The 12,302-nt window shown below is 35.7% G+C and overlaps 1 protein-coding gene across 1 annotated transcript in view; it reads right to left on the bottom strand.

Moving 5' to 3' along the window:
• The window catches only part of LOC149785732 (CD151 antigen-like), a 49,250-nt gene that overhangs the window by 13,642 nt on the left and 23,306 nt on the right, over window positions 1-12,302 (bottom strand). The window contains exons 6-8 of the mRNA XM_089979615.1: window positions 11,835-11,907; window positions 7,936-8,108; window positions 1,777-1,860 (exon numbers count right to left, since the gene is read on the bottom strand). Coding sequence (XP_089835741.1) covers window positions 1,777-1,860; window positions 7,936-8,108; window positions 11,835-11,907 — 330 coding nt within the window. The remainder of the gene's footprint in view (window positions 1-1,776; window positions 1,861-7,935; window positions 8,109-11,834; window positions 11,908-12,302) is intronic.

Genomic DNA, 12,302 nt, shown 5'->3' with positions numbered 1-12,302 from the left:
ATATCAAACACAATAAAATCTGTAGTCAGTATTCTGCTAAAGGTTCTTACTTACGAACACTAATTCCTATACACCTGATGTTTGTTCTTAAATCACTTCCAATGGTTGGTAGATATGTTTTAAAAGAGTGTGTGTGTGTGTGCATGCATGCACATGACTGCATACGTGCATGCACATACACATGTCCAAATATAGAAAATACACCACCAGTAATGTGTGCTGACAGCACTGGTGGCCTAAGTGGTAAAAGCATCAGCCTCAGAAGCGGGAGATCACAGGTTTGAACCTCGACTGAGTCATACCAAAAACTTATAAAAATGGTACTAGCAGTTGCCTTGCTAGGAGCTCAGCATTAACAGGCCATTTTTAGGACTGGTCAGCAGGATAATGTGACTGAGTGGGACATGATGCTACATGTCTGTGGCATGATGCCCCAGTGCTAGACATCACTATAAACTGCCACACTGCAGACATCATAGTGATATGACTAGAAAACTGTTAAAGTTACTTCAAAAATCCAAATCGCATTAACACACAGTAATGTGTGTTTCCCTTGCATACAGTGATGTAACACTGGGAATCATTCTGTGTTTCCTAAATATTTATGGGCCAAAGTAATTCATTTATGGAGTCCGATTGTTCCAAGTGTGCTAATTAAACTTCATTTGTTTGATGAGCAAAGCATGGAATACATAATGGTATATTACATGAATTGATAGCCGCAGGAAGCTTCTTTTCATTCCCTTTATCATCAAAGGTCTCTCATAAAAGCAGGCTGTCTTTTGATCTTGGTGAGTTTAAGCAACTGCATCAAATGTTTGAAGTGTGAATATGTTTTTCATGCCTAATTACACCAGCTGGCCTAGCAAAAAGTCAGTCATGTGTTTCCCAATCAAAGGTAAAGTTTGGATGCAAATGAAATCAACTGCTAATAATTGATCAAAACTTTGACATGTGATGATGACAGGTTAATCACTGGTGATGGCCAGGCAAAAGGTCAGTCATGTGTTTCCCAATCAAAGGTAAAGTTTGGATGCAAATGAAATCAATTGCTAATAATTGATCAAAACTTTGACATGTGATGATGACAGGTTAATCAATGGTGATGGAATGTGCATAAGGGATTAAAGTTTGGATACAGCAGCCCTGTGTGGAATTTTTTATTTTATTATGTTGTTAGTTTTGAGTTTGCTAAATAGATACACTAAATACATGTATCTTGATAGCATATTACTGTTGCTATTAATATATGAAAAATAATGATACAACAACTAATAATAATGATAATGCTAGTCGGTGCATGGTACATGTATTTGTCATGAACCAAGCTTGAGAGCTCAACCTGCCTTCAGAAGTCACCTGCCTACAAAGGCCACTTTGATCTTTTCTCATGAGTCGCCACTGTAGACAGGTTCTAATGTATTGTCAGATAACAGACAGCCTCAAGACAGCTTAGCCTGCTTGTAACTAATTAAATCACTCTCTTAAAATAAAGATATTATTATAATGTCAGACAGTAGTTTTTTTATTCCAGTTCAATGAACCAAATGTTGATTGACTACAGTCCTATTATCTTATAGTCTTGTTACATTAAAGTCACTTACAAATTTTTTTTCCAAGAACTTGAAAGTCCCTTGGCATATGTATGTGACACTGAAACATGATATTGAAGGTTACTAGAAGAGATGATCTTTCTTTATGGCTTGTCAGACTGACTATGAATTTAAATAATTCAAACAACAGTAATGGATAAATATATTTTCAACTAGTACTTACCATTGTAAAGCAAAAGGAAAATCCTATACCCAGCATGACGGTGGACTGAGAAAACACAAACTCTCTTGCTGCAGTGTAGCAACCCTAAAAGGGCAGAAAAATCAAACTTTTTGTTTCTGAATGCATGTATTTTTAATATGTGGAATATACAATCTGATTATGATCAGATCTCCACTGTCCTACGTGAAGAACTGACAGGGGTCATGTTCTGGTTGACTTCTGAATTAGCCAATGGTAATGCAGCTTTCAAAAATCTGAAATTGAATCAAACTGTCTGGCACACAGTGATGCTCTTAGCCATACTGCTCCATCTCCAAATGCAAAGATAAAAGACTTCATCTAATTGTCTGATAAAATTAGCAATCATGATAATGACATAGGTCACACGAACCTGACCCCTAAGCAGTCTTCATGTAGAACAGTAAAGATAGAATTTTAATCAGATTGGATAAATGGAATATATATAGTTTGCTAATTACACAATTCTCCTGGAACAAAAGGAAAGATTTTAAACCCAATGATACAGAAAATGCCAGACAGACAGCTTCAATTCTTTTTCTGAGTGTTGCAGAATAACTTTATAATTATCAAGCCATGTAAAATAGACTATTATACACATTCTCTGAGGAGACATCAGAGTTACATCCCTTTGTATTAGGTCCGTCATCCAGGCTAAAAATGCATTATATTCAATGAACTGTTCATTTGAATGGATAGGTGGATGACATTTAAACTGCTGTATTTTCATAAATGTGATATGGTCAGAGACCATAAAAAATGGAAGAGCACAAAACTATTAAATAATCTGTGCTAAATTCGTATAACACAAATAATCCTGAAAGTTGTGATGCAAACCTTTCTCATGAAATAATAAACGTTGTCAATAACCATTTTAGGAGAAGATGGTTATCACATAACTTGTGTACAACCAGGACTGTGTACAAGGTGCAAAGGGATGGTTTTACTACAGCAAATGCTAAGACTGACTTGTGTACAACCAGGTCTGTGAAAAAGGTGCAAAAGTATGGTTTTACTACAGCAAATGCTAAGACTGACTTGTGTACAACCAGGTCTGTATACGAGGTACAAAGCTATGGTTTTACTACAGTAAATGCTAAGACTGACTTGTGATAACTACAATGATAAGATGTTTCTTGTATATTTTTGCATAACTCCATAAAACAACTGTCTTACAACCAACATCTACCCAGATGTTCAGTTCAACTTGACTTACCAACAAAGTCCACCCAAATGTCCACTTGCAGACAACTTGTCTTACCCCAAAGTAATTCCAGATGTCAATTTCAACTCGTCTTTCAAACAAAATCAACCTGGATGTCCAGTTCAATTTGTCTCACACCAAAATCCACCCCAATGTCCAGTTCAACTTGTCTTACACCAAAATCCACCCTGATGTCAAGTACAGCTTGTCTTACCAAAAAAAACCCCAGCTAAATGTCCAGTTCAACTTGGTTTGCCAACAACACCCACACCTTATTTCCAGTTAACTTGTCTAATAAACAAAACTCTCCCAGCTGCCCAGTTCAGCTTGTTTACTTCTTGGGAATCCCCTATATTGTGGGCTAAAGATATGAATGGCATTTAAAAAGTTCTGTACATTAGTGCACTGTACTTATAGGTTACTGCATTTGTATGGGAAAATATGAACTCATTTTATATGCTCATTTTCTTATTCTACCTAAGGCTTAATTATATAAACAAAATACACTACAATAAGCAACGTAAATGAATGTATGCCGTATTCCAAACTAAATACACAAGTGCAGATACATCATTACAGAACAACAACATTATTAATGTGCACATAACTCCGCCCAGATAAATTTTAACTTGTTGTGCGCTAGACATGTTTTGAAAGAAAATGGCGTTTTTGTCTATTTAAAATTTGAATTTGGAGTCATACTGTATGAATACGCATTGCAACAAGTTTTCCATTTGATCTGGAATGAATAGATTTTGGTATTTTTGTCAATTCTATGAAATTTCGTGATTATGGACTGGATTTACCTGTGCAAATTGTACATGAAATACATCGGATTAAAGCAGCATGGGAGAAGCGTGTTTACATCTACAAGTGTGTTTGTTCTGTCACTGACTATTTGAAATCATAATGTGGGAAAAATATAAAGTGTTTCAATTGCAATTATCAAAAAGACGCTATTGAATTTAATGTTTATTTCATTTTGAGTGCAGTAAGGAGGATGTAATTGCACTTGGAATATAGTCGAAATTTCAGTACAATTTCAAAATGTGTAATCAAGCTTGAGAACTCATGACATGGCTCATGTAATTCAGATTTGCAGAACTAAGAAAATACATTTTGAGGAAATTCAGAATGTAAAACTGTAAGTATATTTTTTGCCATTCTTATTACCAGCTAATGGAGACAGTTTATGCCTTTATAACTTGCATGTTATTTGTAGGTACCAAGCAATTTTATGAAATCTGGTGTCTATCACCAAAATCCAAAACATTGTATCAAAAAAGTTAACGTGGAATGTAGCAAAGCAGCTGGTAAGTGGCAGTCCACGAAACATCTGCTTTAGTTCATTCAGAAACAAATTTAATCAACCAAAACGTAAAGCGTCTGCTACACAAGAGTATATGATTTGTTTACAAAGTTGTTCCTAATACACTATTGGGCACACATGTCCTGCATGTGAGTGCAATCTGAAGGTGTGCAATATCGTAAAATACTTAACGATTCTGACAATGTAAAGTTAACAGAGAAAAAAATGAGCATATAATAAAACACAGTTCTTTATCACTCAGCAACACATCAGTGCATCTCCTCGAAGCACTCCCTATACAACTGTACACAATTTCTCAGTCTGATAAATTAAATCTAATTATTAAATGCTATTTCACATTCATTTTGGGTTTTTATGTTCAAACAATGGAAAATGCCCTTCAATCTGCATTGCAGATTTCATATGACCTGCCCTTCAGAAAACTTTCATAATGTTATTCAGGCAAAAATCACTTGCACAAACCTTTCTGAGCTTCAAAGGATATTCAACATATTAAAAAAAGCTGATGAATTAATCCCATTCTTCTCCTTATGCCTCTCTGTCCCTGTCGGTGCACAGGGCCTCAACTCTGCCCCTGTGGGATCACAGGGCCTCAACTAGGCCTCACCAGGGGGCCTGGTTCTGGGCTGTCCTCTTCAGTTTGCTCATGTTGTTCAATCTGGAAGTTTTCTTGCCCAACAGACCTGCAACCTGGTCTTCCTTGGTCTGTCCACCTTTCCCTTGCTTTGGGGGGGGGGGGTTTCAATCAAAGGGCCAGCCTATTAATGCTATTGGCTGCCTTGTCATTTTATGCCCAATCCATCCCTATTTCCTTTTGGAGATTTCTTGGTGGACAGGTAGCTACCCGGATATGAATTCATGCCTTTTGATAACAGAAATATCATCTACTGTGTATTAAGCATCTTCATCAACTGTCCACTTTTTGTTCACCAACCAACCCACAGACAATGGCCTTCCAGGACATCAGAGATGCTGCCAAGGATCTTATCAAAAGGGGGAAGCTCCCCCTTGTCACCAAAATAAGGGAGGAGGAGGAAAAATCAGGGGAGAGATGGAAACAGCAACAGTTCAATATTTTACTTAACAATGAAATATCATTCTCTCTTTCTGCCTGCTCCAATGTGTTAAAACTATTGAAATCAAAATCCTCAAGACCTCTACTAGCAGCATGAAAAACACTTTAATTAAATAAACATTGTATACTGCACAAAGTGCATTTTTATGTGTGCGACTTTCAACTAATTTGTGGAGTTCTCATACATCACTGTTCTCCATGTGTGCAAATTTGTACACATTTTGCACAATTCCCATGCTCATGCACCCTGGCAGCATGTCTGGAACATGTGTCGTCTTTCATGGATTCATGACTATCTTAAAAAGGATGAAACCTCCTCAAAACTGTTGGATATGACCAAGAATTACATCTGCAAACTTCATCAAGTCTGCCTTTGTATCAGTCCCAGAACCCTAAAGCACCTGGAATGTACTTGCTAAGCAGCAGAATTGTTCTCATTCTCCAACATTTGTTACATCACTTTTTTTATACTAAAGTCATGTCAGACATACATCTGTATGTAGTCCAGTGTACTGCATGTGCAACTGTCGAACTTGAATTTTTTGGTCTATTGATGTTAAATTTATTCACAGATTCAATGAAATAAAAAAGTTATAACAAAATATTCCCAAATTTTCAAACACCCCTTGTAGCACTCATTACACTATGATGTGGAGGTTGTGAAAATGAGACTCACTTTTCCTTAGGTTACAAACATGCAAAACGTACCAAATGACTATTTTGGTCATTGATTTTTGTCTAACACGGTTTTTGAGCTAGACGAAGGATGGATACAAATTCACTGGTAGTGACACTGAGGACCCAATAAATTCCTGCTTTTTCTCAACTTCAGTGTACTTTTTTGAAAAATATTTGTCATAATACTTCATTAGAAGAGTCATGGACCATGTCATGTCTTTATCCCAATTCATGATTATTTGCAGGAGAATAATAAAATCTATCCTGGGGTTTGCACCAAGACAAGGATATCCCAGTCAAGGGGAGACAAGTCATGTAAACCTGCAACTGGGATTTACTTGTCTTAGTGCAAAGCCCAATGTAGATTGTTTTTCTCACCCAAAAATTTCCTATAAAGTGAAAATAATTCTTCACTTTTGCATTATAGTTCACACACAAATGCTTACATGCAGCGCATTAATACAAATACGTTAATGAGGGCTGTGGCATGACTGGTCCATCCGAAGTACACAATTTTTATGCCTGACCAAAAAAACAAATAACATAAAAGGTTTAATAGTACTGAGGTATTATCACATTTAATACATAGACATTATATGAAATTAACAATAAATAATTATATAATAATTAAATAATGTTTCATTTTCATCTGTTCCAATTTAGAAAAGTTATATAGTAAAGAATGAAATGATATTGAGTACACAGCTCTGTATAGACCATAACGAAGAGTTACATGTAGCAATGAGTGAACGTGATTGGATTATTCATGGGTAATTAGAGATCTGAGTCACTATCGTATATTAACTCTCATTTTCTTTGGAGGAAGTTAAACTGTGACATACTGGTGTTGTAATCAGTATTGATTGTAAAATTACCCCTGTGTATGAAACACCCTCCACCTTATCAAGTTCACGGTTTCTTGGAAAATTTATAATTTCTGTCCTCAAAATATGGCAAGTGTTGCTATTAGTTGTGGAAAGATATGTTACAGGGAAATGTGCTTGTGGAATAATGCGTGGACAGATAAATGATTCCTTCCGACTGGTAAGTGCATTGTCATTAATGGTTGCAGGTACATGTTTGATTCAACAGGGGTACAATGGGGTAAACATTTACAATTTTTGCCCTCCTACCTCTAAGAGTCAAGATGTTCCCTAACTTACAGTACATTTTCTTTTGTGTTATCTTTATTGTTTTGGTTTTTTAAAATCTTATTTTTGTAAGTTATTTGTTTCTTTCCTCCAAAAACTATGTTGGTAAATTTCTCTGAGTGTCAGCGTTTGTTTGATTGGAAAACACCTCCATCAGGCCAAGCAGAAGACAACAATGCTTGCATCCCTCGATAAAGTACTCCCTAGCACATGGACACCATGACTGAGATGACTGGTCTGAGATAACCAGACTGAGATAGGAAACGTAAGGTTAGTAAAACAGCCAGAATTATCTTCCAATTAGAATCTACAAAACCTATGTCTTTATATTTTATGTAGGATTCTTGACAAGTGACAATATGCATGAAACGTGCGACAATATACATGAAACCTGTGGCAACAATATACAATGAAAGCTGTGACAATTTACAACAAAACCTGTCATAGCTGATTCATCCACATTTATGAATCCAATTTCTTGACTTGAATATTTAACCATGACACAAGGAGCTGACCATCACCTTTATGTTCAAATCACCCCCATACATTTTGTATACTGGTATTGTACACATCAATATATATACCAAGTAACATGACTATGTGGCCAACTGTATGAGAAATTTACTGCATAACAAAACTTTAACAATTAAGTTAGTATAGAATGTGGATCTATAGATGGAAATTTGTACAGCAGAAGTGTTACCTTATAAAACAGAAAATCATTCTTTGCTGAGCCTAATGCACTGTGGAGTGGATTTGGCGGTCCCACGCTCCAGGATTGGCACTGTTCTGCATTCCGATAGTTTTTCAGTGCCCCTTCATAGACACAACAAGTTATGGGAACATACTTTTGGGTACTGCTCTGCGGGTTTTTAGCTGTACAAGAAAGCAAGATGATGTCTGTGCAAGATTTTGGCCTAAAAAATGACTTAGCTTCTATTGTCAACAGACAATAATAAAGAATTTCAAAAAAGGAAAATTAAAATATAAATATGAATTTCACTGACATCTATTTCACAGAGATGTTTAACAATTAATCAGTATCATCATCATCATTGTTGTTAATATTATCTAAAAGACTTATTCAAAACCTAACATTTAAAAAGATGATTTTTGCTGAATGTCACATTTTTAGCTCATCTGACTGTGAGGTAAGGTGAATTTATCATACAAGGTTTATCAGTTTAACGCCATAAAAGCCACAGCAGCTACTGGCAAGCATTCTCACACTGCCACATTAGCAGGCTCAAGACCTTAACACACGTGGACAGAGGTGAGATGGCAATATTCAGTAGAGGTGAGTGCCTTAGAACACTTAGCCACCTGGGACCCTAATTTATTTATGGTCCAACTCTATCATCATGCTGCTATTTTTGACTTCTAAAACATTGTTGGGCCAATCTAGATCAAACTTGGAACTTCCAGGTAAAGTAAAAACCTTTTCTCCACAACTGCCATACCATATCAGACTAAAAATGTGATAGAGTCAGATCCACTTGTTCGTCTTGCATTATTTATTGTGTGTGTGTGTCTAATTTGGATTTTTAACGTAGCTTTAACATTTTTTAAGTCATATTGCTACGATGTCTGCAATGTGACAATTTATGGTGATGTCTAGCACTGAGGCATATGCCACAGACATGTAGCATGATGTCCCCACCCAGTCACATTATCCTGACACCAGTCCGACCAGTCCTAACACTAACCTTTTAATACTGAGCACCAAGCAAGGCAGCTCTTAGTACCATTTTTGTAAGTCTTTGGTATGACTCAGCCGGGGATCAAACCCATGACCTCATGCATCTGAGGCAGATGTTCTGACCACTAGGCCACCGGAGTGGTTGAGAGAGAGATATTGTATTATATATTGTAAAGTAATAACTAATGTAGAAAAGTTTTGCCTTTCTCCAATTGATGCTATAGGTGGATGTAATCTCCTAACAAACAAAATAACCAACTCTGAGCATAGTTTAAAGAAAAATAACCAACTCTGAGCATAGTTTAAAGAAAAATAACCAACTCTGAGCATAGTTTTCAACTTGTTCCCTGCTGAAGTATTTTTTTTTTCTTTCTGAAATCTACCATATTTCATGAATCTGTAAATTTATCTGGAATGTCCCAAATTACATTGACCTATGGACTAGGGACTTTACCTGCATAAAGTTTCATCAAATATCTGTAGTATCTGTAGAGGTTAAGCAGTTAAAGCTTGTATATGGAAACTGGCCACTAACTTGCATTATCCTTTGTTGTGACCTTGACCTTGAGACAGGGATAAGTCTGAATATGCAAGATCCTCTCATGTCAAGACATGTCAAATCTAAAGTTTCATTAAAAAAGATAATTATTGGTTTAAAAATTATATCCGTATAAAGATGGAGGTCACTGAATCATATTTTCCATTGCTATGAACTTTACACTGAGGCTGGGGGGCATGGCTATGTCATATGTGACATAATCTCCAGATGCTTCTAAAAGTTATAATGCAAACTTTATACAGACAAGCACATGAGTCAAAATGTCATCATCTCTTGTGTGACCTTCACCTTGTGACTAGGTGTGTGGCTATGGTGTGCAACTCTATGCCTGATACACTGGCTAAAGTTTCAGTACATTATCTTCAGTGGTTCAAAGGTTATATCATTGGACTAGGACAAAAGCCATGGAAATATATTTCCCTTGATGTGACCCTGAACTTGAAGCTATGGTATCTGACACACAATCAAATCATAATGTACAAGGGCAAAGTTTGATGAAATCCAAACATTTCAAAGTTATGGGCCAAACAAGCCAAGGTTAAAATAGGGATGGACAATGCTATAACGTAATATGCCAATATTTTAAATGGGAATGCATGGACAATGCTATAACATAATATGCCAATATTTTAAATGGGACGTATTACAATTAGTCAGGTCCACCCCCAACAGTAATAAAAGAAATGGCCAAAAAGTTTTAAGGTTGAGAAAAATGGTGGTGGGGGTGGAACTTGTCAAAATGGGAGCAGAGAAATGAGGCTCAATCAGGTACTTGTGGCTGGTGGCAAACAAAATTTCCCTATCTGTCCATCCTTAATTATAATAGAATGTCAGATTGGAGACTGCTGCTAAAAGAGAGCTTATCTACCAAGTTAAGTTGTATCTAAAGGTTATGGACAGATGAGGATATGGACCAAGGGTATCCAAATATTCCCATATTTCATGTAACAAAAATAAAATGTGTGGATAATGGCTATTATGGCAGACAACACTTGGCAGCCCACCAGCTGATTCAAGGGATTATGGCAATTATGGCAGATTACACTTGGCAGCCCACCAGCTGATTCAAGGGATTATGGCAATTATGGCAGACAACACTTGGCAGCCCACCAGCTGATTCAAGGGATTATGGCAATTATGGCAGACAACACTTGGCAGCCCACCAGCTGATTCAAGGGATTATGGCAATTATGGCAGATTACACTTGGCAGACCACCAGCTGATTCAAGAGATCATGGCAATTAATTCAAGTGTTGTGTGCATAAATGAAATAAAGTTCTTGGAAACAAAACTAATCTTAAGAAGTGTTTAATTACCCAAAGTGAATAGTATATAGAATAATATATGCCAACCAAACCAAGACTAAGTCAGAAGGGTTTTAACAAAATTACATATCTTGGTGTCATCTGAGCAACTGAGAACTGTTCCAGTTTTAGTTATAATTCTATCATTTATCTAAAGCAGCAACAGAGAACTGTTCCAGTTTTAGTTTGAATAATTCTATCATTTATCTAAGCAGCAACTGAGAACTGTTCCAGTTTTAGTTTGTATAATTCTATCATTTATCTAAAGCAGCAACTGAGAACTGTTCCAGTTTTAGTTATAATTTTATCATTTATCTAAAGCAGCAACTGAGAACTGTTCCAGTTTTAGTTATAATTAAATTGATTAAATGGTACAACCCTATCTTCCATAATATATTTTACCCTTTAAAATTAATAAATATAATGCAGAGAATTCAAGCCAGCAAGGTATTTTGCACTGTTTCATACTACTCAAATTAACATAAATCATTCTTGTACAGCCACCAGTTGATGACCTCATTATAATGCTATTTTGTCAGGCTTTCACTAATAATATATGCAAATTACCATTTTAAAATCTATCATGATAATGGATATACACAAAATTTCTCTATTTTCAAAGTCCTCCTTATTGTAGGTACTAAAAATTTTCCTCGGATATTAATTTATATTCTTTAAAATTAAAAAAAATTAAAATTTCCAGAATATTATCAAACTCAATTTCTATCTTTGCTGAAAACAAAATTTATTTTGAAATTTCTTCTAAAATGTTAAGACAATATCCTTCATAAATATATGAAATAAGGGAACATAAATCAGATAAGAATTATGTGCAAAAAGGTATATGTTTTAAATTTATAGTAATTTTTATTAAACTGAAATCTAGCATGAAATATTTAGGAATGCTCATAAGTTAAAAAAATTCCAGTTTTCTCCTCAAAATTCATGAATTTTATACAACGGATTCATCAATTTATGCACTGGAAAGATCATGTGCCTGAGAAATTTAAAACATTCATTGTATTACATTGTCACCTCACCTGCTTCATTTTGATACCATCTGGATTGATAATATAAACTCCATCCTCTGTCTGTGACAGCACAGCACTGAAGCTGCAAAGGGAAGTAACAGGTGTTTAGTCAAAATCAGGGTCTAATCTAAGATTGTGGAATTCGTGCCAATTTATAAACATTCAAACTGAAACATCAACAGAATTTGCATAAATTGTGCATCATTTTGGACAGCAAAACATTTAAGTCCCTTCCATAATTATAGAAGTCTCACTCCTACATTTTAAAATGAAGAGGAGAGTATATCCCCATGATGGTCAGTTCTACAACAGACCTTGCAAAAAGTACTAAACAATTTAATGCTATAGCACTTGAATACATTTAGCTTCGTTTGTTGCATTTTTCAATACTGGACAGATGGTAGGCACATTATACGTACAGTGGACCCTCAGTATAAAGTACTTCAATATAACATGGTCCCTGATATAAGATGGACT

Source organism: Sinohyriopsis cumingii, chromosome 13 (assembly GCF_028554795.1).
Source record: "Sinohyriopsis cumingii isolate HCF-2022 chromosome 13, ASM2855479v2, whole genome shotgun sequence".
Classification (NCBI taxonomy): Eukaryota; Metazoa; Mollusca; class Bivalvia; order Unionida; family Unionidae; genus Sinohyriopsis; species Sinohyriopsis cumingii.
Note: the sequence above shows the minus strand (reverse complement) of the source record. Positions and strands in the feature narration are given on the sequence as shown.